This window comes from Pholis gunnellus (genome assembly GCF_910591455.1).
Source record: "Pholis gunnellus genome assembly, chromosome: 15".
In the NCBI taxonomy this organism is placed as follows: domain Eukaryota; kingdom Metazoa; phylum Chordata; class Actinopteri; order Perciformes; family Pholidae; genus Pholis; species Pholis gunnellus.
Genome location: NC_136542.1, coordinates 12,673,710 through 12,700,074, shown reverse-complemented (window position 1 = coordinate 12,700,074; position 26,365 = coordinate 12,673,710). Strand labels below are relative to the sequence as shown.

The 26,365-nt window shown below is 44.5% G+C and overlaps 5 protein-coding genes across 5 annotated transcripts; 4 read left to right on the top strand and 1 right to left on the bottom strand.

The window, feature by feature from the left end:
• The first annotated feature begins 49 nt into the window (after positions 1-49).
• On the top strand, positions 50-14,274 carry atg2b (autophagy related 2B). Its single transcript, XM_079174428.1, has 43 exons — positions 50-86; positions 755-1,162; positions 1,267-1,429; positions 1,560-1,712; positions 1,807-1,909; positions 2,224-2,386; positions 2,477-2,656; positions 2,783-2,879; positions 3,000-3,164; positions 3,283-3,428; positions 3,568-3,679; positions 3,882-4,125; positions 4,210-4,372; positions 4,497-4,589; positions 4,706-4,894; positions 5,005-5,278; positions 5,368-5,476; positions 5,557-5,758; positions 6,288-6,430; positions 6,579-6,736; positions 6,849-7,021; positions 7,123-7,273; positions 7,382-7,584; positions 8,265-8,345; positions 8,488-8,594; positions 8,919-9,011; positions 9,103-9,173; positions 9,267-9,343; positions 9,450-9,620; positions 9,732-9,864; positions 9,954-10,153; positions 10,240-10,469; positions 10,560-10,677; positions 10,794-10,985; positions 11,063-11,164; positions 11,260-11,338; positions 11,461-11,671; positions 11,764-11,833; positions 11,918-12,000; positions 12,182-12,303; positions 12,558-12,712; positions 12,808-12,957; positions 13,049-14,274. The coding sequence occupies exons 2-43, from the start codon at positions 1,001-1,003 to the stop codon at positions 13,277-13,279; spliced, it is 6,222 nt and encodes a 2,073-aa protein (XP_079030554.1). The 5' UTR covers positions 50-86; positions 755-1,000; the 3' UTR covers positions 13,280-14,274.
• Positions 14,275-14,486: 212 nt separating this feature from the next.
• On the top strand, positions 14,487-16,329 carry noxred1 (NADP-dependent oxidoreductase domain containing 1). Its single transcript, XM_079175428.1, has 6 exons — positions 14,487-14,658; positions 14,777-14,958; positions 15,209-15,389; positions 15,470-15,624; positions 15,768-15,966; positions 16,048-16,329. Exons 1-6 carry the CDS (start codon positions 14,501-14,503, stop codon positions 16,193-16,195), a joined length of 1,023 nt encoding a protein of 340 aa, XP_079031554.1. The 5' UTR covers positions 14,487-14,500; the 3' UTR covers positions 16,196-16,329.
• Positions 16,330-16,501: 172 nt separating this feature from the next.
• On the top strand, positions 16,502-19,441 carry tmed8 (transmembrane p24 trafficking protein 8). Its single transcript, XM_079174130.1, has 6 exons — positions 16,502-16,633; positions 17,004-17,115; positions 17,245-17,338; positions 17,448-17,541; positions 17,688-17,981; positions 18,165-19,441. The coding sequence occupies exons 2-6, from the start codon at positions 17,006-17,008 to the stop codon at positions 18,380-18,382; spliced, it is 810 nt and encodes a 269-aa protein (XP_079030256.1). The 5' UTR covers positions 16,502-16,633; positions 17,004-17,005; the 3' UTR covers positions 18,383-19,441.
• A 2,419-nt stretch (positions 19,442-21,860) lies between these two features.
• Positions 21,861-23,854, top strand: LOC306707306 (RING finger protein B; the record flags this gene model as incomplete). The annotated part of the gene is made up of 8 exons (XM_079174699.1): positions 21,861-21,975; positions 22,056-22,178; positions 22,255-22,442; positions 22,563-22,759; positions 22,868-22,959; positions 23,053-23,107; positions 23,361-23,458; positions 23,625-23,854. 8 exons carry the CDS (start codon positions 21,861-21,863, stop codon positions 23,852-23,854), a joined length of 1,098 nt encoding a protein of 365 aa, XP_079030825.1.
• A 429-nt stretch (positions 23,855-24,283) lies between these two features.
• On the bottom strand, positions 24,284-25,996 carry gstz1 (glutathione S-transferase zeta 1). Its single transcript, XM_079175059.1, has 9 exons — positions 25,861-25,996; positions 25,700-25,751; positions 25,544-25,611; positions 25,329-25,409; positions 25,114-25,239; positions 24,907-24,982; positions 24,776-24,828; positions 24,636-24,685; positions 24,284-24,465 (listed from the first exon to the last, which is right to left on the bottom strand). Exons 1-9 carry the CDS (start codon positions 25,876-25,878, stop codon positions 24,339-24,341), a joined length of 651 nt encoding a protein of 216 aa, XP_079031185.1. The 5' UTR covers positions 25,879-25,996; the 3' UTR covers positions 24,284-24,338.
• Positions 25,997-26,365: the final 369 nt, after the last annotated feature.

The following is a 26,365-nucleotide window of genomic DNA, read 5'->3' as shown; positions in this document are numbered from 1 at the left end:
TTATGACGTCATTTCCTAATCCCATCCCGACGGAGGCTCAATTGGTGCGGAGTCATGAAAGTGTTTGTAAACAACTCAGACAGAAGGTAACTCACCAGCTGCACTAATACATTCCGCTGTGTTCGTTGACTTGTGTGTGTTGGCGTATTGCTCTGGTGTGTGTCTGTGAAGTGGTTTGTGTTAGCGTACACCTCACTCTGGGAAGATAACTTAGTAAGTGTTTGATTTTAGGGTTAGCGAGCCATCTAGCAGCCATGCACCGTTACAGTCTGTAGCCTGACGTTAGCCGGCTATGCTAATGTTGCCTCACAGGAGTGGTTCAGCGGCTAGCTAATGTCGCTAGTCTTGCTAGCCGGCTAGGTAGCTTAAATGACATGTCTTTGTCTAGCTAGCGCTACACCCGTGTCTTAACTACGATACCAGCCTTGTTCAAGTGACCACAGCTACGGGCAGCTATTGACTGGCACGTCTGTGGCATTCAAACAGTCATTTCGCAACCGCGTTTGTCTTATTTACACTGGCTCTGGAATGGGGGTAAACGTGTGCTTAGACGTTGTGTTGACGTTGTGGTGATTTAATGCTGCACTTACATTATAGTGCTCCTCAGGATACATTTAAAACCGTGTCTGTCTTAAACTGACGCATTCCCGAAGCTTGTTGTTTTCGTCTGTGCTGTAAACATTGTGTGTCAACTCCCATGTTGTGTCAAGTGTCAAATTACAAAAGCTGGAACCTTATTTCTGTCTCTCAATAGGAGCCGCAAACTGGAGTCTGACCAATGCCCACACACATCCCCGAGTGTCAACACATCCTGCGGAGTGTCCCCAATCTTGGGATGTGAAAGGTGTTGGAGCTCCAGATTTCTTAATGTCTTTAAGTCGACAGGATGACACAACTGTAACACCAGTGATTCATTCATAGTGGTCCGAGTTGCTATAGCATTCCGGTTGCCTCGAGATCCCCAGTCATTAGCTGTGTACTGTTCACCCATTGAGTTAAGATGCCGTGGCCATTTTCGGAGTCCATCAAGAAGCGGGCCTGTAGATACCTCCTGCATCGGTACCTTGGTAACTTTCTGCAGGAGAAGCTGAGCTTGGATCAGCTCAGTTTAGACCTCTATCAAGGCACCGGATCACTTGCACAAGTGCCATTGGATAAATGGGTATGTCTAGTGTTACCTTTGTGGCAGGAAATACAACCGATGAATTTATTTGATTCAAACACAGAATCTGTATGAACGCTTCAACATTATTTCTTGTTCCTCAGTCACTCAATGAACTCCTAGAGACGGCAGATGCCCCTTTTGAGGTCATCGCAGGGTTCATCCAGACAATTTCTCTAACCGTTCCATGGGCGGCCCTACTGCACGAAAACTGTGCCCTAGAGGTCAAAGGTTTGGAGATGGTGCTCAGACCAAGACCAAGAGTGGGTAAGGAGAAGCTGCATTGCGTGCCACTTGAACACCATCTTTCAAAAAGGTGTTGGATGGAAATGTATCATCATTCTGTTAAAAAAGTTGACAACTGATTTTACTGAAAAGCCAATAACTGTCCCTCCAGCATCTGGCACTGAGCCCATGTACTGGTCCAGTTTCATGACGAGCAGCATGCAACTTGCCAAAGAATGTCTCAGCCAGAAACTCACCGACGATATGGGAGAGAGCTTCCAGCCTTTTGAGGGGTTAGAGAAGTTTGCAGAAACGATAGAGACAGGTACGATAAGTCGATACTGTTGAGCAACATTTTAAAGAAGTTAACCAACCTAGAATTGTGTAAAGTAATTTCTTTTACATTTCCTACCTTGCAGTTCTGAGAAGAGTTAAAGTGACATTTTTGGATACTGTTCTCAGAGTCGAACACATTCCAGAAAATTCTAAAACTGGGATCGCCCTTGAGATTCGAATCAAAAAGTAAGTTTGGACATCCTGGAAAACCAGACAGTTTCCAAAATATTACATTAACCTATCACAACATATTTTCCAACATCAGAATTTAGTTAAAAGCCTCCGTCCATTATCAATTTTAATTTCTTAAATCAATCATCATTCAGAAAGGAAGGGGAGCAAGATAAAATACTATTGAATATTTTTTTTTATTGAGTTGTGGATAGTAAAATGGTTGCAGCTATATGTATGGAAGATGTCCCCATTATGTAGTGCATGCGATGCAATAGTTTTCACTGCAGGTCCTGATCAAACTAATTGTGTTCTGCGGTTGCTTTCAGGATTGTTTACTGCGATGAAACAGGCGAGGAGACTTCAAGTGTGAATGTGCATCAGCCAACGACATTTGCACATAAAAACCTGCAGATGGAAGGAATCACTGTATTTTGGGATGAGTTCTCAGATGTGTCCCGTGCTGGCTGTAAATCTTCACCCACTCCAGCGGTTAGTGTAGCGAGTCTTTGACATTTTGCAGGAAAGTCTATATATGCATGCGTGTGTCAGCCTTTTTAAAATATATCTTTTATTTTGCAGGAAACTGAGCCAAAGCTTTCCCCTAGCTGGAATCCTAAAATCATATCTGAGCCTCATCCTCAGTTTACAGAGCCGTTATCCTCTACGACACCCTTTGAACCGGTGCAGGTCGGGAGCCTCTGTGGTAAAATCGAGTTGTCCCTCACTCTGAAAAACAACTTGGCGATGCCTGGAGCAAAGGTACATTAAGCGTTTCTTAATTACAAAATACTATAAGCAAACAAATCCGGATTATTTCAACAGTCAATATTATGAACTTGGGGTGATTTCTATTAACCAGAGTGTTTTACGTGCTTTGCTTTTCAGCTGGATGTTGTCGGACATATTGATACACTTCTCATTCTTCTGTCCCCACGGCAAGTTCATCTTCTTCTGGACTTGTGTGGAGCTTTTTCTGGAGGAGGTGAGCCTCCTCTCTGTTGGTAGATGAGAGGCAACATTTCAATCAAACAGGGTAATACTGTCCCCAAATGAGTTACTTAGAAGTAGAGTGAATAGAGGATTTCCTATTCTTTTTGTGAAGGTGCGCAGGAATGGGCGAAGGATAGAAAGAGCAGACCCATGCAGCAAGAGGATGAGTATCGTCTCCATATGGAACTGAACCGCTGTCTGAAGAAGGATACCGCTGCGCTAGGAACAGACCCCGACCTCTTTGAGAGCCAGACCACCAGAACGGTGTCAAGTCGAGGTTGGAATGAAACACCATCCTCTAACCCTTGACCTTTCAGAGAAACCAGATGTTGTGGTTGCATCTATCTAACTGAATGTGTTCTTTCCTTTTTAAAACCCCTCTGTGGTTGGTGTAGATGACGTGTTCTTCTCCATGGCAGACATGGACATGTCTCACAGCTTGTCATCCCTTCCTCCTCTGGGTGAACCGCCCACCGTTGACTTGGATTTGTCACTCAATAGCAACTACTCCGCCTCACCAGGAGAATCTCCGTCTGCAACAGTAAGTCTTCACCTCAGCAAATAGCAATAAAATGTAATTGAATCATCATACTGACAAAATTAGGAGGTATTTGACTTGCGGGCGTTTTTAGTTTGTGTGGTCAAATTCTCCCAAATGAACCGTGTGTCTGTGTTTGTAGGCTCTGTGGGATGATTACATGGATGTACCACAACAAAGAGAGAGGCAGACGAATGAAGCTCCCATCCAGTCGCGGGATTCACAATTCTCTCAAAAATTACTGAGACAGCCTTGTAAGTATCACAATGTATCTGTATACATCATTTCAACACATTAAACTATTAAATACTAGTCCCTCTGTGGCCATGTGCTGAAGAGAGCGAAAGGAGTTTTCATTCTAAGCAAAGATCACATCAGCATATCCTCCTGATTAGAACTTTATCTGTTGTAACATACCAACACGCAGCTCTCTCGTGTGCCATTGTTGTATTTCAGCCCATCCATCCAAAACCCACGGTGACGAGTCAAGGCCAGAGCTGGTGTTGAGGTTGACACTGAGCAGCCTTGCCGTCTCAGTCCTCCACATCGACCCGCTGCCACCACCGGATGCTGCTCCCAGTCCCCTTGGCCCCATGGCTGCGCACTTCTTCAGCATGGTGGGCCCAGGCCAGCTCGCCCCAGCTGCTTTCCTTCAGTCCCGGACAGTGTTTAACCAGGCTTGCCCCCATGACCATCTGAGGTGCGCTTTTGTTTTTCACCAATTCCTTTTATTTAGCATGTATGTGTTTTATGTCTGTTTTGATCTGGGCTCTTATATTTGCAGGTTTGTGGCCCAGGGCCTAAAGATCAACTACGAGCACTGTCAGGGATCCAGCCTGCGGACTTTCAGCACTGACGTCTCCCTTGACCAGATGGAGTTTCTGGAGTGTCTTTTCCCCTCTGAGGCTGTCACTGGTGGCTCCCAAAGAGGCATTCAGTACACTGAGGTTAGTGTTTCAAGTCCAAGCTAAGCACATGTGGCAGTGCACTGAGCTTCGGTTGGTTAAACACCCCTTATACATGGATTGACATTTAAGTGTGATACTCACTACTTCCTCTGTCACACCTCAGCTCCTGACATTTGACACCACAACCGGTGGTGATGCGTCTCTTACCAGCTGCCTTCACCTACTTTACAAACAGGCTGAGCGCAGGGGCCCTCAGGTAACGGCACTTATTAGTCCAATATGAAACCACGACACTAACTCTTAACACTCAAAAGCTTCATGTGTGCCACTGTCCGGCTTTTAACTCATTCAACACTTTGGTTCTCCGTGCAGGGCGGCCAGGTTCGCCTTAGCACCATTCCTAGGAAGGCTGAGATCCAGGTGGAGCTGGGCCCCGTGCGCTCTGAGCTGGACATCAGCATCGTGGACCGTCTCAACTCTTTGCTACAACCTCAGAAGCTGGCCACCACAGAGCTGATGGCCTCCCACATGTACACATCCTATAATAAACATGTCAGCTTGGTAAGGGCTTCTCAAGGGCTTCTCAAGAACTACTATACATATATATATATATATATGCTCTCTAACATATCTTTATTGTAATTCTTTGTCCCTTCAAACTAATTTCACAGCATAAGGCCTTCACAGAGGTCTTCCTTGATGACAGCCATACTCCCACTAACTGTCACGTATCGCTGACTGTCAATGCCCCGTTGCTGGGCCTTGCCATCCGCTTCCCCATCCCTGACCTGCGTTCGGATCAGGAGAGGGGCCCTTGGTTTAAGAAGTCCCTCCAGAAGGAAGTACTTTACCTGGAGCTGGGAGACCTGGAAGTGAAGACAGAGTTCATGGGTGGCAGCTCTCCTGACCAAACCAAAATGGAGCTCACTTTCAGGGAGCTTATTGGTATGTGGTCTAAAGTTCCCTCTGAAGTTAATTTTTTTTTTATAGGAGGAATTGCTCTTTAAGTGCTTTTTATTCTTTTGTTTGCATAGGGAAGTTTCAGGAGGAGCCGGATCAACCAGCTGCCCGGTTCCTCAGAGTGTCCCACACCATGGATGGAGACATGACGACATCTGAGAGTGTAAAGTTTGATTGGCCGAGGTAAGTTTATCTAAACAGACCACAGACTGCTCTGTCCATTCAGGGGAACCCCCTCAGTGATGTTGAATCTCTGTGAGCAGGATTGTGCTGAAGATGAACCCCACTGCAGTCCACTCGATACTGGAGCGGGTGACGGCTGAAGATGACGAGGGTGCTGAGGACCATTCCCTTGAAGAGGAAGAGGAGGAAGGGGCTGCCCATTCACTGAAGGATGTGTGTGACTTTGGGAAACCAGAGCCGTCACCCTTTTCGTCACGAAGGGTCATGTATGAGAATGAAGAGGTATGTCATGGCCAATGGGCCACACTCAGCAAAAATGCTAATATATATTAGTCCATTTCTTAATATTGAAGTACTGAGAGCAACTGTATTTGCTTAGAGATGATCCAGGTGTATGAATACCACCTGATTGTTTAATGTTAGTCTGCTCTCTTTATGCAACTTGTCAATCACAAAAGGCTCTGTTTGGACCATTTATAAGGCATGTTATCAATGCACAGATACCACAAACCTTCAATAACCATATAGAAATGTTGCAGCCCACACATTTGAAAAAGTTCCTTTTTAAATTTGCTTAATAAAATAATTGTTGTTCCAGTTCTGATGATAGCATTGGTCGAACGCAGGTGGGTTTTGTGCAGGTGGAACATTTGCATTCAGGAGCGAGGGGATCTTCTGATTGATGCATTATATTGTAATGACAGATGCATCATTATGCAAACGGGACATCCGCAGTGCTTTGCATGCCTAACCTGTTGACAGAGCAGATGGTGACAAGCCCGTGTTGCTGGTTTCTTTTTTTGAACTCCAGATGGTCATTCCTGGTGATGTTGCTGAAATGACAGAGTTCCAGGAAAAAACCATGAACAACTCCCGCTTCATCCTTGAGTTGTGTTTCCCCAACGTGCAATTAATGCTCCCCAGCAAGGCATTTTATGAAAAACTACACAACAGGTACCACGTTTATGATACGATACAAGATGTGTACATGTGTTTAAAAAGAGAGGACTATCAAAATGTAGTGACTAAAACTGTATTCATCCCCATGAAATATATGATAAGATACTTAACCGCTGTAAAAAGTATATTCTCAATATTTTAGGATAAACAATGACCTGTTGCTGTGGGAGCCAACTGCTCCGTCTCCAGTGGAGACGGTAGAAAGCATGCCATATGGAGTCAGCCTCTCTGTCGCCAGTCAGTTGATCAACACTTATTCCAAGGACAGCTTCAGCCAGTTCCGCTCTACCGGTCCCGAGGGTGAGACAACAAAAAAACCATTTCCCATGAATGTGCATTGAGTCAGAATTGTAGTAGAAACATCTGCGAGGAAGTTGTCCCTTCATAGACGTGCTTTGTGTTGTGCTGACAGAGGACAGTGGCTCAGAAGAGGAGACCATGCACTATTACTGTCCTGCGTCTGACCTGGGCCTCAGGTCTCGCAAGAAGAAAAAGCCCAAAGCCCAGAGCAAGACCTCCCAGAGCCTGTTCTCTGTCATCATCAGTGTCAATCATGGCCTGGTGGCTCTTCAAACTAATGCTAAGGTGAGCAAACTCCTTTTTGTCATCGCTTACCCGGTTTTATTCAAACGTTCCTCGTATCGTGTTTTATGGATCGTGGAACTGAGTTTCCATCTTTCTCCCAGAAGGAGGATAAAACTCTACTGAAAAACAAACACGGCGAGTTCTGGCTGGAGGTGAAAAATGCCGTGTTGTTCAGTGTGACGCAGTACGAAGGATATAAAGACCAACACTACATCTGCTTCCACACCAGTAATATCTGCATGTACCATCAAGGTAAACCAACTGCACATATTCAGAGTATACTACCATATAACCATGCTGTTTCTACATCACTGTCATGTCATTCATATACGCATGTCTCCCTCTTGTTAATCTCTTCAGGACTTGTGGATGGAGGCACCTCTGTCTCAGACGTCAAGTTGCCGTGCAGGACGCATCCCCACTGGTTAGAGCCAACCATCTACCAATCCGAGACGTCCCCTGAGAGAGCCTCAACACCCTCGGAGGGTATCGGTCTCGAGGCCCGCAGCATGGTCTCCGTTGCTGTCAAAATCTCATCACAGAATGCAGAACGCAATGTCAAGGTAGATTACTCAAATCGCTGAAGTAAAAGGCCGCGCTGGCTGGCAGCACGGCTTTAGATCACCTCGGTATAGACTCCCTGTCTGTCAGGATTGCTAAAATGACATATACTTCAGATCTCAGAGTCGTGTAGCATAGTTCAGTGAGTTGTGAGCCAAAGAACGATTTTCAGATCGTTACATTTGAATAGCTTTAAGTGGCCTAAAGATGTGACACTACAGAGTATTTCACAAGAGTAAAAGGCAGAGATTATGTGTATTTGTGTAGCAGAACTTTTCTGAAGTATTTCCTTCCTGTCGATGGGGATATTGTCAATATGAATGATTTTTCTTGATCTATGCTCCAACCCAAACTCACCCCGTCCATTTCCCATCCGCTAACATGGAGGGTGCAGGCTTTATGACCTACACTATATTGGAGCCAACTACTAAGGGGCGATCAAGATGTTTTGGCTTCACTGTTATGCTGTCCATCTTCATATGCACTCTATGATGAATACATACTGGGAAACACCTTGGTGATGTGTTGATTATTGATGTATTCCTGTAACCACACCTTTGCAGTAACATCTGTTTCAACCGCATTCAGTAAACGTTTCCCTTATTTGACAGAACTGGTGTTTAAATATATCAGTCAGCTTGTTTGTTTTTTTGTTTTCTCTTCACTGTGCCTTTTCATTTAGGAATTTCTGGTTGCTGTTGGAGTGAGAGGAGCCACACTCCAGCACAGAGTGGTCTCTCCCAGCCTGGGCTGGTATGACCAGGTAGGCCAATGTGGAGCTACTCATTCACTAACTCTTTCACAGCCTCTTTGATTCTTTTGCCTTCACATAGATGTTAAGAGAGCATTAATGTAATACAAGAATATTACAATTGTAATCTTAATGCCAATTCATGTATCAACAGATTGTTGACTTTCTGAATGTTTCCGATGAGCCTGTGTTGGGTTACGCCCCTCCTACGTCTGTCACCACCCTACATTTACACCTGTGGAGCTGCTCTCTAGACTACAGGTAAATCAGACCTCCCGCTAAATAACGAGTTATCTGTGTGTGTATTGTGGGGGCACTTTAAAGATGAATTCACAAAAAGCAAGCTTGTCCTTTTTTAAAATTTTTAAATGTAGTTTTATTGCAATAATAATAAAAAACATTTGCCAGCTGACTGGCAAGAGAGCCGAAAACTAGATTTCATAGGAGGCAGAAGGAGACAAGCTCTAAGGCAATAGAGACCTCATATAAGACAGTATAACATAATCAGTAAGAAGAAGGAGAACAACAAGTGAAAAGGGTTTTCAGCTGCCAATACAGTATTCTAATCAGTTCCTCTCTTCACAGACCCCTTTACCTGCCACTCAGATCACTGTTGGTTGTGGAGACTTTTAGCATCTCCAGCAGTGTCTCTTTAGACCACTCTTCCTCAACACTCCGGTATGAACAGGCTTCTGGTTTTGCTGACACAACATTGAGCGATGTAATTACAATTGAGTTATTTTTGCTGAGTATAATGTGTTCTGCACAGGATCATTTTGGACGAAGCGGCTCTGTTCCTCTCAGACAAGAGTAATGCTGTTTCTGTCAATCTAGTGCGAGGTAAGTTGACTTCAGTGATGTCATTAAGAAACTGCTTAAAATGTTCAAATGCACACTTTGACCAACGTTTGCTTTTGGTTTTTTTTGTCACAGATTATGTCCAAGTGGTAGACATGGGAACATTGGAGCTGAGGATCACAGCTGTCAAACCGGGAGTGGATGGAAAGTTGGTAAGAGCTGTCCGTCTCTAACTGACTTTAATGTTTCAAACGTTTTTCTCTCGAATAGAAGGTTGAGAAATGTGTGCGTCATGTTTCACTGTCTCTCGGGTGATAGACGGAGCCCAGATTTGAGCTGCGCTGCTCCAGCGACGTCATTCACATCAGAACGTGTTCGGACTCCTGTGCTGCCCTCATGAACCTTATCCAGTACATCGCCAGCTATGGAGACCTGCTCCCCCCTGCAGAACCAGAGGCCAAACACAGCAGCACCACACAAAGAACCAAGGTCAGCAGTGACGCCACCAAGAGGCCCATATTACGTAGCTACAGTAGGATTGAAAAAACACTCCACTCCACTCTGGTCGTACGTTCTTATTTTGAGTATGTTTTTGGACAGGCGGAGTTTCCTAGCCGGCCCACATCTCAGACCCTGTTGCTCGCTGAGACTGAGCAGCAGATGCTGCAGGATCTGATGAGTGAAGCTATGGAGGAGACTGATGGGCAGCATGCCGCAGGGCTGCAGCAGAATGGTGAAGACTTTGTTCAGTGAACATTCAAGTTTTAGCTCCATGAATGATATCACTTAACTTGATTTTTCTGTTTTTGCACACATCTATAGGTGCATGTGAGGAGCGTAATCAAGACCAAGACCCGCCTCGCTCAGACCTCTTCTTGTTCCCGGATGAGAGTGGGAATTTTAACCAGGATTCAAGCCCCACTTACCCCATGCTTCACTCTCCTCTCATCACTCCTGTCCCGAGCCTGGCTCAAGAGACGGACGACTTTTGTATCCTGGAGACACCAGGTTCCAGAGGAGAGGTCAGGATCTACTCCTTCACACAGGTCTGGCTACGTCACAAGTATACTGAAAGTCTGTGGCTCACCGAAAGCAACGTGTGTTTCAGGATCTTGATCAGGAGCCAGTGGTGAAGCAGCTCACCTCGGATCCTGTGGAAATCAAAAACGATTACTTCAGTCAGCCTCTAGACGGAAGCGATTCCAGCCGAGGAGCCATGAACTTTCCCATCCCAGAGGTGCGCTACCTCATCAAGGAGATCTCTGTCATCTGGCACCTCTATGGAGGGAAAGACTTTGGGAGTGGCACTTTCACAGCCTCTCCTGCTAGAAGCCGGGGGTGAGCCAGTCACTATGTTCACACACGGTTTTGAATGTGCTCAAAGGGAAACAGACGTGTGTAAATTGTGTCCTTGTCTCCTGCTTGCAGCTCTACACCCCATAGCTCCCCCGCTCAGACTCCAGTCAGACAGGCCAAGGCTTCAGGACGGGCAGGAGGTGGAAGAGGAAGGAACCCTGACGTCCTGATGGAGATACAGCTCAGCAAAGTACAGTTCCTCTTTGCCTGGAATACATTTCTATTGTGTCACTCTCAAACAGGTCAACTAAATAGCGTCAGTCATTTCTTCACCATTTACCAGCTTTTCTTTGACCTTCTCCCCAGGTGAGATTTCAGCATGAGGTGTACCCACAGGGCCAGGTGGCTTCTGGACCAGCAACGGACCAGCCAGTCTCCCGACAGGTGTTCGTTGTGCAGGACTTGGAGATTCGAGACAGACTGGCTACTTCACAGATGAACAAGTTCCTCTACTTGTATTCTAGCAAGGAAATGCCCAGAAAAGCCCATTCTAACATGGTGAGGAAGGCGACACACTCACGTTAACGCGGTCACGTCTTCGCCTTGTGTAACTTCTTGTGTGCTTTCGGTCTTAGTTGACAGTTAAGGCGCTGCACATGTGTCCTGAGTCAGGCCAGGCTCCCCAGGAGTGCTGTTTGCGTGTTTCCCTGATGCCCCTTCGCCTCAATATTGATCAGGTAAAAGTCTTTGGTACGGATGATTTTATCAAAGATGCGTATCAGCGTCCTCGGTAACATTTAAGTGACAGCCTTGTTTTTTTGTTTCTTTGAAGGATGCACTGTTCTTCCTGAAGGACTTCTTCACAAGTCTTGCTACTGAAGTTGAGTTTTTCTCACCGCCTGCTCAAGAAGGTAAAAATTCATTATTCACAAGTGCCTTGAACTCGAACAGAATCAAACATACAGCCTTGCACACCGAGCCTGGGCGGTGACACTTGGAACATACTGGCTCCTGATACTATTTTGTTCTGCAGCTGTCTGTGTTTCCACAAAAAAAGCGGCTGCCCCAGAGATCACCTGCAGTTTCTCCAAGCACGCCAGCAGCAGCCAGGACCCGGCTCCAATCATCTCAGTGCCTGCTCAGAGACGTTTGAGCCACAATGGTTTCTGCACATCTGGCCGGGAGGAAGCGAACGACACTGAAGCGTCTGCTCCTTCTTTCACAGACCAACCGATCTTTTTCAGGTCAGCGTTCAATAACTAAACAAGGGAACCCCCTTATGAGGAAATCATTTCATTGCTTGTTTGTGTTTGGTAACATTTGCTTTTTCTAAAAGGGAGTTTCGGTTTACCTCTGAGGTTCCCATTCGCTTGGATTACCATGGCAAACATGTTGCAATGGAGCAGGTACATGGTCTAAGAGGCATGTGTACTAATTCCACATTATTTCACTTGTGCTTTATGAATGATCTTACGACTGCTCTCTTACAGGGAACATTTGCGGGGATCATTATCGGGTTGACACAGCTTAATTGTTCAGAGCTGAAGCTGAGGCGCTTGTGCTATAGACAAGGGTATGTTTATCTGAGTGATGCATCAGACCGTGTTGCTTATTATTTGATATCTTTGATTCAGCAAGTAATAGCGCACATTTCTTTTACACACAACAATAAAAGATTTATCTTTATCAAGTGTGTAATACCTGCAGAGAATCAAATATCTTTCCCAGGAAACTAATATTTGTCTGTGTTTCAGATTATTGGGTGTTGATAAGCTGTTTTCCTATGCAATAAACGAGTGGCTAAGCGACATCAAGAAGAACCAGCTTCCAGGACTACTGGGTGGTGTGGGACCTATTCACTCTCTGGTGCAACTAGGTGAGTACAGTGTGTGTGTGTGTGTGTGTGTGTGTGTGTGTGTGTGTGTGTGTGTGTGTGTGTGTGTGTGTGTGTGTGTGTGTGTGTGTGTGTGTGTGTGTGTGTGTGTGTGTGTGTGTGTGTGTGTGTGTGTGTGTGTGTGTGTGTGTGTGTGTGTGTGTGTGTGTGTGTGAGAAATACACCCGATTCAGGTGTATCTTTCGTGTAATGTATTGCCTGTTCTTAAGATGCATGTTCTGTTTTGTTGTGTTCAGTTCAGGGATTCAGGGACTTGGTCTGGCTCCCGATTGAGCAGTACAGGAAAGATGGCCGGATAGTCCGCGGGTTTCAGCGCGGCACCGCCTCCTTTGGAACTTCTACTGCTATGGCTGCTCTGGAGCTCACCAACAGGATGGTGCGGACCATCCAGGTAAAGTCGTCGTTCCACTGTTACTAAAAAAAGTCTGCAGAATACCAATGCATTCATGAGACATCTGACGAATCTGTTGTTGTGTGTCATTTTAGGCAGCAGCTGAAACGGCCTATGACATGGTGTCTCCAGTGCCTGATGAGAGAGACACAAAGAGGGTAAAACGGTTCTCCCATTACGGACTGGCTCATCAGCCCGTTGACCTGAGAGAAGGTGTAGCCAAAGCCTATACTGTAGTAAAAGAGGTAAACACACCAAAAGCTAAAATGACCAATGTTTTCACTTCAATTACAGTGATGGAAAAACCCCTAATGAGGATTTTGTTTCCGTCCACAGGGCATCACAGACACAGCACTGACCATCTATGACACAGCCACCAGGGAGCATGAACAGCGTGGGATGACAGGGGCAGTGGGTGGCGTTCTCCGCCAGCTGCCACCAGCAGTCGTAAAGCCACTCATTATGGCCACAGAAGCCACCTCCAATGTCTTGGGTGGAATGAGGAACCAGATTCACCCTGACGCACGGCAGGAGGAGTCTCAGAAATGGAGGCAGGGCGAGGAGTAATTCTTATATGCCATATGGTACCTGTCTGAAACCATGACTGCATAGAAGCAACAGCTGAAAAATGTGTTTAACTTTCTTTGAAAGTTGCATTTTTTTGAAGAGGAACACAGATGTGCACATACAGCCCTGGTATAAATCCATTACTGTTCATTTTGTGGCAATTTGAGCTACTGCGATTCAGCTTGCGTCAGCTAACCAGTTCCCTCACAGTGCCTTCATGGTTATCAGCATTGTTTAATCCAAGGATGTGTGAAGAGTAATGAATTATAAGCCACATCTTTATGTCTTTATGTGGATTTTGATTTGTTTTAGGATAGACAACAGCGTTTTAAATATAAAATAACAATGAAGAAATAGGCTGTTGTCTCATGAGGCACAACATTTGCTTAATTCTCAAGCAGCTCTGTTTACAAGTTGTCTAATCGTGTCAACAAACACTAATGTTATAGGTGTAATGACCCTTAATGTCTATAATGTGCTGTATGTGGGCTTTATTTACTGTAAATATTCCTGATGGTTAACATTTCATGCAAATATAGGAGAAGTATAGAAACTGAATGTGTTACAGCTGTGTAAAGTTCTGTTATCGGCACTATTAAGTGACTAAGAGTTACTTCCTCAAAATAATGACAGATGGGAAGACTATCCAAATTTGTTATAGATTTCAGAATTTTATTTTGAGCTGTGATCAATGTTGACTTTTCACAAACGCTGCTTTTAAATTTTAAAATTGGTTCAAATGTTTTATTGTGTCAGTCTGCGCTCACATTTTCAAGTGGTTGACAACCTTGTATTTACTCAAAATCTTGAAGCAAAGTCTTAATATCTTGCACAATTGTGGGGTTTTTGTTGTATGTTTGAATAGTGATATTCGGCTTGATATGCTGACATTTCATTTGCCCATTTTCTTGTTTATGTGGACAGCATAATATTTCGTGTACATAAGTGTATAGTTGAATTTGTATTAAAAGCATGAAAGGGAAATAAAAACGGTTGAATCCACTGAGCAGAGTGGTTTTTTGTGTGTGTGTGTGTGCTTGTATCCTAAAAACAACTCACTAAGTTTGTCGGCAGGAATTTTATTTTGAAATGTGTAAGCGGTTAAATCGGAAGTTGTTCTTTTGCCATGGAAACAAGAGGACCGGGCACATTCTTACAATATTGTGAAACTTGTCACGATACTCTTTTTGCACGTTTGACTCCTGTAGAAACTCTGAGGCGATGGTGGACGTAGCTGCTGAGTTGAGCAGTCTTTGTTTTGAGGCCGAACTAACTGAGGACGAGAAAGAGTTTCTTTACCTTCGTGCACGCTCGACTGGACTGACGTTTTGCGGGTGCGCGCACGCAGCTTTCCTTTGCAAACTGGTCCACTCACTGAGGTATGTTATCTGTGGGTCTATTTTTGAGTACCTGTGACACACAGGAAGGACTTAACAATAACTTTGACCATACTTAATGCGACTGCTCGAAGTCATTCTCATTGATTACCATTAACAGATGCACCATCAAGTGTCCCTCTGTGGACAGAGGCTCGTTGGCCTCTGGAGGAGACAGTGACGTGTGCATTGGGATACTTGGGATGGGTCACATGGGGAAACAGCTGCTCCTTGCCCTCCTTGAAAAGTCTGGCGTGACACCATCGCACATTAAGATCTCCAGTAGAAGACCAGAATCTGCAGGTACACTTGAAAGTCCAAATCAAAGTTAAATAGCAGTTCTGATGCAATAAAACTCACTAAATCAGCCAGTGTGTGTAATAACACACAAGACTGGTACTGCCTTATGTTTTCTATCCTGCAAGTGAAAAGGACTGTGTTGTCATGTGATTAAAATGAGTTGATTTAACCAAGTTACCTCTTGAGCTTTGCTTCCTTGTATACTGAAGAAGTCCTCCTTGTGTTTGCCTTTGTTGCTTCTTCTTTTTTTCAGTGGAATTTATCGAGACAGGAGTTGAGTGTTTCTTTGACAACCGCAGACTGGCAGCGTGGGCAGACGTCCTGTTCCTCTGCTGTCTGCCCTCTCACCTCCACAAAGTCTGTGCTGATCTCCGCTCTCACCTGTCCAAGCGCTGCCTTGTGTACAGCTTCATCTCTGGTGTGCCCATCACCAGGTACTCCGGGTACACACTCATACACATGCAACATTGTTGATTTTCAGTCACTGAATCCCTCTTTTGATCTTCTATTTCAGATTGGCTCAGCTTCTTGGACACGACTTCATCCTCAAACCACAGTATGACTTTGTCACTGGTGACACTGCAGATGTGTGGCTGTCTTGCCCTCATCTGACCACGGCTTTGACAGATCCTTTACTGATAGAGGCATCGTCTCCTCTTACAGTGACCGGTATGCCATGTTTCATTATTGCAGATGTAAGGGAGAGCATTTGGAATTTGTTGCAGCAAGGCTTCCCTCTTGATTTGACATTATTTACATTAATGAAGTTGTGTTTTTGTATATTTAAGCTGACTTGTGATTCCCATATTTAGGGGGCATTTCTGTGGGTCTGAACTGGGTGAGTGCAGTGTTGTACACCCTGCTAAATATCTGCACCTCTGCCAATCTGGGATCCAGCGATGCTCTCTCTCTTATCAACAACGTCCTTAAAGAGAAGTGTCCACACACTGTGGAATTAGATGCACACAGTTTCATCAGTGCATCACATGCATCCTCCCTTCACACAGAGGAGTGAGTGGAACTAAAAATATATATTTCTGCCATGTTTAACTTATTCCTGTCTGTCCTGATCAAACGGTTTCTTTTTTCCAGTCCTTTCCCCTGGATTTCTCTCACTGATGCCCAGACCGAGGAGACACCACTGCTGTGCTTTCTATCTAGCAGCACATCTATGCAACAGTGCATCTCTGCAGCATACAAATCACTGCTATGCGAACCAAATCAGACAGTTACAGTCTAATGTGAAACGTAACTGTATATGTTCTAAGGCTGTCCAGCACATGTGCCTATGCGTAAAGCGTGTTCCGTATGTTGCGCATTTTGTTTTGAAAATTAAAATGTAATAAGATTAATTTTTTCAATAAATAGGCCTCAACAGTGTTTTGTGACAGCTGTGTTTTTAACGGTTGTATTTCATACATAATCTGTGTAACCAACATAAGTGAACAACGTACACATGGTGTAAAACTTCAACACAATCTCGACGCTTGAGATTCGCAGATTTTCCGTCAACGCTCGAGAAAACGCGGAAGTGTCAAAAAAACTCGGGACTGTTTTTCCTGTGAAGCAGCAGCAGCGACGCGGAGAGAGATCCGTTACATGATCGCGCCCGTTATGGCCTGAGTTGGACTAAAGTACTCATCGTATCGCCGCACCGGACTACCAGCGTTACACCGTGGTGAGATAAAAGTTGTGTCTTGTGTGGCCGCAGCTTCTTCGGCTCTACTTTCTCGCTGCCTGCTCGATGGCGTTAGCTCGTGTGAGCTAACTAGCTAGCCTCCCAGCTAAAGTTAATGCCAGAGGTTGACGCTGTAGTAGAGCCTCACATAACGTGACACGAGTCGCCCCTGTGGCGTTAGCTGCTAATTTTCCATTTTCGTACTGTTGTTGAAATAGTCCGTTATTGTTACAGTTTGTTTCGTTAGTTTACCCGGACAGTGTTATGAGGCTAATTTCGGTGTTGTCGCTCCCTCCCTGTGGTTACTGGTAGGGGCGGGGTTTCATCTTTTTTAGCCACGCAGACTGAGGTGTTTGTCTTGCCTTTACAGCCATGGAGAGATTAGAAGCTACAGCAGAGCTCCAGTCACGGCTGTCGTCCCTCTCCTTCTCGTCGTTCCCCGGAATAACAGCCAAACAGAGCGACAACAGCCCGCTGGACAGGTAGCCTGTTGCTGCAGAAAAAGTGCCGCTTAGACAGCGACTGTAAGGAAACGCGTTGCTAGTTTTACTCCTTGCATCTTGACTGTCTTCTCTGTTTATATAATGTGATGTCTTTTTTTTGCTCCTCAGGCTCCCGAACACAGACCTTTCACAGAGCTGCACCCAAACCAAAAACCAAGCTGATATGGAGGAAACCAAGGGGGATTCAGAGCAACATTCTGAGGTATTTCATATTCAAGTGTGTCGGACGAGCTGTCAATGAGTGGCAATAATCAGGGAAGAGCAATAGGGTATGATTTCTCAGCTATAACATCAGTGTTGTGCTTTTTGAGGGTAATGCAGCGGCCCCTGCAGAGCTGGCCCCGGGGGAAGGAGGCGAGGAGAACAACAGTGCTGGGAGTTGTCAGCTCTCCGCTGAGATGAAAGGTGAGGGCCTGCAGAGCGTGCCATCATAACTGCTGCTTTGTGTTATCCATACATCTTTTAATACAAGCTTTACAAACCTCAGGTTTATCAAAGTTGCCGTTATGCTCTTTGTGAACCCGTTGCCATTTTGTGCCTCCTGACGGCAGCCCAGATGCCGCCCCTGAAACCCCCAACAACGTGGACATCGGCTGCAGTGAAGGAGCTGAAAGCGAAGCTTCGAACGGAGGACGACAGCGTGGTGACGGTGTACCGGGGCGACATCATGACAGTCCACGTGCCCACTGTCCCCGAGGCCAAAAAAGTGTGCTGGGAGTTTGCTACAGACGGTTATGACATTGGCTTCGGCATATATTTTGACTGGACTCCTGTCACAAGCCGGTCCATCACTGTGCACATCAGCGAGTCAAGTGATGACGAAGACGAAGAGGAGGAGCTGGGAGGTCAGTTACTGTAGTGTTGGCAGTTCAGAGTGTAAAGCGGCCTCAATGTATCATTCTTTAAGACACATATCAGTCGTTCTGCATTCACAAAGCACACCGTAGTTGTGTTTTTGTACGTTTTCCTCCAGCTGGGACCTGAGGCAGGGTGTTTGACTTTGTGCTTTTATGTGATTCCTGTTGCAGGGCCTGTCGGTAACGGAGATGTTGAGAAGGGCTCCAAAAGTCAAACCAACTCAAACTTGGCTGAAATCGTACCCGTATACCGCCAGGACAGTCACACAACCGTCCAGGGGGGGAGCCACGATTTTCCAGGTGAAGGCACCTACCTGCTGAAGTTCGATAACTCCTACTCTCTATGGCGAAATAAAACCCTTTACTACAGAGTTTACTACAGTGCCTGAGATGCCACTCTATGAATGTAGGATTTAAAAGAAGAATACTATTCGTAAGACCGATGAACTATTTTTGATTCAGTACTTTGAAAAAGATAAAGTTATAATATAAAAAGGTTAAATAGAAGCGTATCTATTTTTAGCACTGTCGGCTTGCGTTGCCGCATGTTGAAGTCACAGTCGGATGGTTTTGAATGCAACATCTGCTCCGATGTCTCACTGATGGATATTTGAAGAACCCTTGCATATGTGCCATGTCCCCGTGTATGCACTGTGCTATTTGGTCAAGTGTCATTTAACGTTAATTGTCTTCAGCTGAGACATTTCTATGGTAGCAGTGATCAGGGAACAGCGGCACAGATTTAATTTCACCTGGTGCTTAATCAGCAGCGCTCTAAAGAAATCTATGATTATGTTTTGTTGTTGTTGTTCAGTGTATTTATCCTTCTTCTTTGTATCGTAACTTATTTTTTTTTAATCTGTGTCAAATTGTATCGCGTGAAAATGGAGAATATAATTATATTATACAATGCACAGAGTTGTCTACTGTCATAGTGGTGTGTCGGTAAAAGATATATAAGTTCAATGTACTGAAGCAAGTGGTAACAGTTTACCAGAGTGTGCTTTTTTTTATGGCACAAATAAAAGCCATCCCTTATCACACAAAGCTCTTATTATGTAATATAGATTCAATATTTACAGTTGCTCGCCCTCCGTTTTAATTGACTGATTCAGAGGTAGCGAAGGGCTGTAATATTTCATCTAAATGCATTTTGTGCACAGGTCTATGTAAGTAAAGGTCAGTGTTTGTTTTTCAGTCTCCCCGGTGCGTTCGGCATACTTTTGATTGTGTTGCTTTGTTTCCGTCCCGGTTTCTAAAATCGATGAGTCTACCGCACTCACTCGTGTGCATGTTCCCAAAGATGTCTCAGACTGCTAATGCTGTATACGATGTAAAGCAACTGGTTTAATGCTTCCCATGTCTGCTGAACTGTACCTTTTACTGTTCGTCACGATGACATTTGTTCCTGAAATTTATATTCCACAATAAAGAGAAGATTGACTAGTTTTCTTTTTCATTCATTTGAGAATTGGATCAAACGTATTGGAAACTGTGATTAGTAGATAATAGTTTGGAAACTGAAGACCAGGTAAACGTTGCAAAATGACACTGAGGACATGTCATTAAGACAGCTGCTGTGTGTGTGTGTGTGTGTGTGTGTGTGTGTGTGTGTGTGTGTGTGTGTGTAGTCCCTCAACTGAATGCGTCTCGAGACGCCATCATCTCATAACAGTCTCACTGCTGATCCAGGATTAGAAAGCTGGTCCCCCGTGTTTTCATCAAATTGTGGCATTAGGGGATTGATGTAACTGTTACAGAAGTGCTGATGAAACCAGGTTTTATTTTCAGCTCTCCCTAAAGGCCAGTCAGACTCCTGAGTAACATCCCTCACATTTTACTTGATGTTCCTAAATTGATCTTGTGTGATGCCACTCCAGGAGACTCTGATTTGATTATTTTAAAAGGTGTGGACAGGAGATATGCAGTAACTTATTGATTGTCTTGATACTTTTTGCATATATTTGTTTCCATATATACTCAGATATGAATATATTCTCTATACATGTGCAGTCAGCCAATAATTGAGTATGAAGTTTGAGGTGTTGTTGTAATGATCTGCATTATAATGGAGGTGTATTTATTGTTTAGTCAAAATATCACTGAATGCACCAATCATTTATATTGGTAAATCATTTTGGGCTTCATACTGTTTCTTTAACAATGATTTGTTCAATAATGCAAAATGCTGTTTTTCATTTATGAACAATCAGTATATAACCACAAACATAACCACAGCCACAGAAATGACCATATCAGTGAATAAACAATTATCTTTACAGCCAACCATAAACTAAACTTACAAGCTTTTTAAAAATATAGCTGTGGTTTGTGTTTTTCCCCCAGAAAATTTGAAAGGCATGTACGTGATGATATACTGGTAACAATATACCGGCTGCTTTTTGTAATTCCACTTAATGTTAGCTCTTCTTTCACTTCAGCAGTTTACACAGACAAGACATTAATCAGACAAAACACATACAAAGATATACCTTTTTGTAATTTAAGTAATTCGAGTGTAAATAATGCATTGTTTCAAAAATATCTGTTAAATAACACCTAGCCAAACCATGCAGGTGTTTAACGATGGATAAACTGGTTAATTAGAAAATCAACAGTGCTGCAGTCTCAGCTGTGCGTTTTCTCGACGGCCTCGAGCTCGAATCAGCCAATCAGAAGTGATTACCGGAGCTCCGGGTTGCACCAAAGTAATGCCAGCTGCTGCTCGTGCGTTGAACTTCTGAAAGGCGACCTGAAAAGACATGGGGAGGATGAATTTCTATGTCCTTTGGTCCCTGCGTGACGCCCCCCGCCAGTTCATCAGGTAGGCTTTTAAAAATAATAGTTCTGTTTTCACACTGATGCAACAATTCAAACACGCGGCCTCGCCCTCTGCAGCAAATCCAACCGAAGTTGCTTTCAAGCGCACATCCCGCTGCCTCTTCCCAAACTCCTGGTCATCTTTGGTCTCGGAGAATGGAAATGCAGCGAGACCACAATCTCCGTAGATGTCCTGGTCAGTGCAGAAGTACCGGCACAGACAATTGGGACTCTCTCAGATCAAGCAAGGTATGTGAAGGAACGACATAAGCTGCACAACATATAACGAGTCTAAGTTGGTTTAAAAAAAACCTTTAAATTCAGGTGCTTGACCTGGGAGGGTGACTGGAGCGCTGACATTGTCACGGTGGCAGCAGAGAGAGGCAGGAGAGGAGTTTATGGCAAGATTATTCTCACCGTGTGTGGAGAGGTAGGAGGGTTTGTATTTACTGTCCCCAGTTAATGTTGCTGCTTTTAAGGAAAACAGATATTTTAAAACATACTCTATCTCATATAGCTTACAGTATAACTATTAGCTTCCTGGATCATATTGTCAGTGTTTTTTGTTTCATGCAAAGACTTGTGACCAGCCGCTAGATGAAGCCAGTGTCTTCAGCAGCACACCGCTGGTTCAAAGGAAATGTCCGTTCCAAGAACGGCAGGATGCCACTGATCTCTCTGGCACGTTGCTCCAAAGCGCTGGAAATGAAACTGTGAGATGAATGAGGTTAAAATTGTTTGGCCGTTATCTACGTTTTTGTTGCAACGTTTAATTATGTGTCCCGCCTTGCAGACAACCCTCAACTCCTCACACTTGGCTGACAGTGTTTGCTATGCTGACATTCAAGTGAATACAATTGACACCAGCGACTCCACTACGAGAAATAAACCCCCAGTTTGGCCGACGGTGAGTGTCACGCTTCAGACTGTCGTCTGCATGTATGGGTATGTGACTTATTCTGTGATGTACTCTGCAACTGAAAGGACAAGACACCCAGACGGACTGTTATTAGTAAGAGAGGCCGCCTGACCTGGAGCACTGAGGACATGGACAGTCTCGCCACACAGGACACAGACCAGGCTTCCACCGCCAAGAAAATGAGGCTGTCCAGAATGAACAGCACAGAGGAAATGACTGTGCGGATACAGAATGAGAACAGAGGTCAGAAAACTTAACAGCTACTGCGGTCCCGTCTGAATGCACACAATGGGGTTTTGACAGAGCTCTGGCTTTAGTTTCAGTGTCTCCATCAAAGCGCTGGAGCCATACGATGTGTCTGAGTGACCCTGACACCGCCATCCTCATTGGAGGGGAGAGTGCGGATCAAAACTACTGCAAGGACTCCCTGTGGAAGCTCGAGTTGGGTCAGTGGAGTTTGTTGAATGACTTGTGTAGGCCAAATAGTTTATTGCATTTACACTGAACACGTGCTCTTTCCAGACAATGACTTCTGGTTCCCCATGAACTCCTCCGTCTCTGGACCCGTACCACCGTGTGCCCGAGGACACTCTGCGACCTATGACCCCGACTCTAAGTCGGTCTTTGTGTACGGCGGCCTGAGGGAGGGCCAGCGCTACAGCGAGCTGTACATCCTAAATACCCTGACCTGGAAGTGGAAGCTTGTTACTGTGGGTTTGTTGCGAGTTACTAACATGTTTGCGGTCTTCGATTTCCTATCAAAATTCTCAAGCAGAGGTATTGAAAACGTTTTCTTTTTGGTCCGTTTTTGTGAATCAACCTCCCCTTAGGCGAAAGGGAATGTCCCAAATTTGGCATATCATTCTGCTGCCTTTTATAAGAAAGAGCTTTTTGTCTTCGGTGGAGTTCAGCCAAGTCATTCTGCGGTGGAGAAATCCTGCAGCAATGCTCTGTACATCTTTAGCCCGGAGTTTGAGCTCTGGTACCAGCCCATCGTGGAGGGGGACAGACCTCTGCCTCGGTTTGGGTCAGTCTTCTTTTCCAAACTACTACAATGGATTTACTGTCATCCAAATACAGTCCCCCCCCCCCCCCCCCCTTTTTTAAATATTGATGCCATGTTTGTCTCAAACAGACACTCGGCGACACTGATGTCACAGAAGTTGATAATATTTGGCGGCCGGAAGACTGCTACCTACCTTAATGACCTCCATGTTCTGGATCTGGGTAAGATGAAGATTCTGTAGCTGCATTAGACATCAACTGTGTGTCCAGGTTTAAACTGATATTACATTTTTTTAAATTTCTTTATGAGTGAAGGATTCATGGAATACACAGCTGTGAAGTGTGGGAACATGCCACCCCTGCCTCGAGGGTGAGTACAGAACTAATCAACCTTGAGAAATGTCCTCGGCGTAGCCATCTGTTTTTTTTTATATTTTTGGTCTCTTCTGACAGACAGAACAGCATTTGAATCTAATCGGTTTTAACAGATCATCTCATGACTAAACACTATCTTTATTTAGCTCAATATGAAATAACAGTAAGTGGTTTAAATATGATGTAGACAGGCTTTAATAGGATATTGTTATATATATGAAAATATGTCCTTGCCTGTACGTGGACAGGTTTCATGCAGCTCTACCAGTTTCAGACAACAGGATTTTAGTCAGTGGAGGTTGCAGTGCAATTGGAGCCCTGCAGGATGTACATATGTTCAACACTGGTGAGTACGTCCCTTGTGCTACTTCAGTCTGATTATATAGTAAATACATTAAGACTATATCAGCGTGATCCGCTTTAGTCTATAATTGTTCAGTAAGGTCAGTGTCATGTCATGTGATCCACTCTTGTGTGCAGTGAACCCTCGTGCTTTGATTTCTCCTTTTTAGACACAAACATGTGGAGCCCACTGGTGTCTCCTGTGCTTTGCTCAAAGCCTCGCGCCGGACACAGCATGATACACTCGGGCTGCTCCATCCTGACGGATGCAGAGAAGCATGAACGGGGTGAAAATGCCAGCGTCCTCTGCACGTTGCTGGTGTTTGGTGGGTCAGACTGCTCCGGTACCTTCTACAACGACACAGTCAAGTGCACAGTGGAGATTCCTGGTGACAAGTGATGGGGGGGGGGGGGGGGGGGACAATTGTTTTTACTATTTATTTTTAAATAGTGGAGGAGTCTGTGATCTGCCTGACAGAAAATAACTGTAAAAGTCCTATTGGTTGTCTGTTTTTATGTTTTATAATTGTTGCGTGATGTAATCTGCAGCTTAGACATTTATGGTTGAGTCCTTTTTTTTATTCCTCGTATGAGTCTTTTTAATAATCCTACATACTTCCTCCACACTGGTAATGGTGAGCTCAGAGGTTTTGCACTTTGCATAACAAATCTCTGATCTGCATGTTGTACACATTACTCTGTCCAACACATGTCAGTATGTATTTGAGGGTCAAGTGAAAATGTATGTCAAAAAGCCAATAAATATTTTTAACTCAAGTTTTCTTGTTATTGAAAGTAACAACACTCAAATGGGATCATTTTCAGAGCATTTTATTTCACAATGTACAAAGTGGCATGGCTGTCAATAAAGCTGCTGAGGTATTCTATGCGCGCAGATCAGCAGGTGTGTCGGGCTGACACGATGGGTTTGTCACTTTGAAAGCTTCAATCTCCAGTAAGGTTTGGTTTAACCTGTTAATGGTTGGATACTGCCCGACATCCACTTTGAACCTGTGGAGGTTAAAGACAGAGGGGTCATGCGAGGGTGCTTCAAGTTCAGCAGGTTAAGCAAAGCGGGTGGTTTCATTTCAACAAAAGGTAAATAAACAAATTCATGTTCTGCTCTTGTTCAAAGTGACCTGAGTGTTAATGAGGTTTTTATGAATTGTCTGATTACATACCGCTCTGCATTGTAGACTTGTGGGACCAGACAGATGTCTGCCATGGATATCTGAAAGGTAAACAAAGCAATGAGTCCAATAAAAAGTATCTGCTCTATATCGCGCCCTCTCCATGCTTTAATGATCGCCATGCCTCTTACCTCATCACCTACGCAGTATTTCCCCGCTGTCTGCTTCAGAATGGGCTCAAGAGCTGGAAGGAAAAGGTACATAATCATATTGCAAAGGACGTCGAGTGATGAAGGCTGAGGGTGTGCAGGCTTCCACCTACCTTGAAAGCCGCGATCAATGAAGTGCTGAGCCCACTGCACCTTTTCTGCTCCGATTTTCTGAATCACGTGCAAATTCTGAAACATCCAGGAATTAATATTGTGAGGTTATATATGCGTTGAGACTGTATTTTTGTATCGTGCCACACCTGCAGCCTGTTTTTCTGTTGGACTTTGACTCTTAATCATTGTGACTGTGCTGCTCTCACCTGCAGAGGCTGTATCCCGGAGGCAATGACATCACTTATCATCCGGACCTGGGCACGTTTCTGTGGGTCTGCGGGCAGAAGCCGAGGCCCTGGCCTGGTCTCATCGACGTATTGGATCACAGCCAGCTGTGTGGGTAAGAAACCACTGTCAGTATTTAAGTTGGTTAACTAAAATGGTTTGTATGATTGCATGGGTGAAGAGTTTGGGGACTTACTGACTGACAAAGGGTGATGCCATCAATTTCAACTGCAGGCACTTGTAGCATGGGGTTTAATTTCTTGTACTGTTCAGTAAGCTTGAGCACATAAAGAACAATTGGGAGACAAATACAGGATTGGCACAGACTGCCCAGTGCCTCATGCTAATTATCATGCAGGCTACAGTATGACATCTCTGCACTGATATTGATCCTGGGAATCTTTACTGTACCTGCTGACCTCCATCTTTGATGAGATTGACTGGAACTTGGTCATATTCAATACCTTTGAGAGCAAAAGCTGATGCACAAAATGCAAATTATGAAATTGTTGTCATTGAAATGCTTTAACTAACAGCTAAGTAGTCAGATGATGTGGCATGACTTACCAATGCGAACCCTCCAGGAGCAGGAGCTTCTGAAGTATCCATGAAGAACAGGCTGTATGAAGAAACAGATCAAAACAGACCACGGTCAGTCCATTTGAAAACACATCAGTCTCCTTAGACATAACTAAGTAAATTAAAATGTCATGTGTCAACTGGTTCACCTTAGTTTGAGATGCCATAGCTGTTTTTGCTCGAGGTTTTTCCTTAACTAGACAGAATAAACTGTTGCAGACCGTTTTTCTACAGTTTCACATCTCTAGCAGCCAATAGGAGGTGCTCCTAAAATCCCTCCTACCTACTCTTCAGTCCATGACTAAGCAATATCTGTCCGTCATATGGTTCACATTAAGTGCACACACACACACGCACACACACAAGCAAACGGCTAACAATGTCATTACAGTACCTTGGCGAGGAAAACTAAGGACAAGTGCATTGTTGTGGCTGTGATATCGTTACGCTAAAGATGAGCTGTGTTGCTCAAACAGACATAGATTATGTCTTTCACATTTCCCAGCAAAGCATTGTACGTTCACTGATGTCACATGGACATAGCTCTCAGCCCGACTCAAGCTAGTTTTAGCAGAGATCTTGGCCACAGTTCAGCTCTGGGTTGCATTAAGAAAAAAAATAACTTCCAGCCAGCACATGGAATAGTGAACTGTA

Bases quoted from the DNA above. Each gene is read 5' to 3' on its own strand.
- tmed8 (XM_079174130.1), top strand. From the start codon at position 17,006: ATGGAGAGATTAGAAGCTACAGCAGAGCTCCAGTCACGGCTGTCGTCC. The intron at 17,116-17,244 runs GTAGCCTGTTGC...TTTGCTCCTCAG, and splicing joins GACAACAGCCCGCTGGACAG to GCTCCCGAACACAGACCTTT. The intron at 17,982-18,164 runs GTCAGTTACTGT...TTCCTGTTGCAG, and splicing joins CGAAGAGGAGGAGCTGGGAG to GGCCTGTCGGTAACGGAGAT.
- atg2b (XM_079174428.1), top strand. From the start codon at position 1,001: ATGCCGTGGCCATTTTCGGAGTCCATCAAGAAGCGGGCCTGTAGATAC. The intron at 8,595-8,918 runs GTAAATCAGACC...CTCTCTTCACAG, and splicing joins AGCTGCTCTCTAGACTACAG to ACCCCTTTACCTGCCACTCA. The intron at 11,672-11,763 runs GTCAGCGTTCAA...TTTTTCTAAAAG, and splicing joins GACCAACCGATCTTTTTCAG to GGAGTTTCGGTTTACCTCTG.
- noxred1 (XM_079175428.1), top strand. From the start codon at position 14,501: ATGGTGGACGTAGCTGCTGAGTTGAGCAGTCTTTGTTTTGAGGCCGAA. The intron at 14,659-14,776 runs GTATGTTATCTG...TACCATTAACAG, and splicing joins AAACTGGTCCACTCACTGAG to ATGCACCATCAAGTGTCCCT. The intron at 15,625-15,767 runs GTATGCCATGTT...TCCCATATTTAG, and splicing joins GTCTCCTCTTACAGTGACCG to GGGGCATTTCTGTGGGTCTG.
- gstz1 (XM_079175059.1), bottom strand. The intron at 24,983-25,113 runs GTGAGAGCAGCA...TGGATGTTTCAG, and splicing joins CCGGGATACAGCCTCTGCAG to AATTTGCACGTGATTCAGAA. The intron at 24,829-24,906 runs GTAGGTGGAAGC...TTTTCCTTCCAG, and splicing joins CATTGATCGCGGCTTTCAAG to CTCTTGAGCCCATTCTGAAG.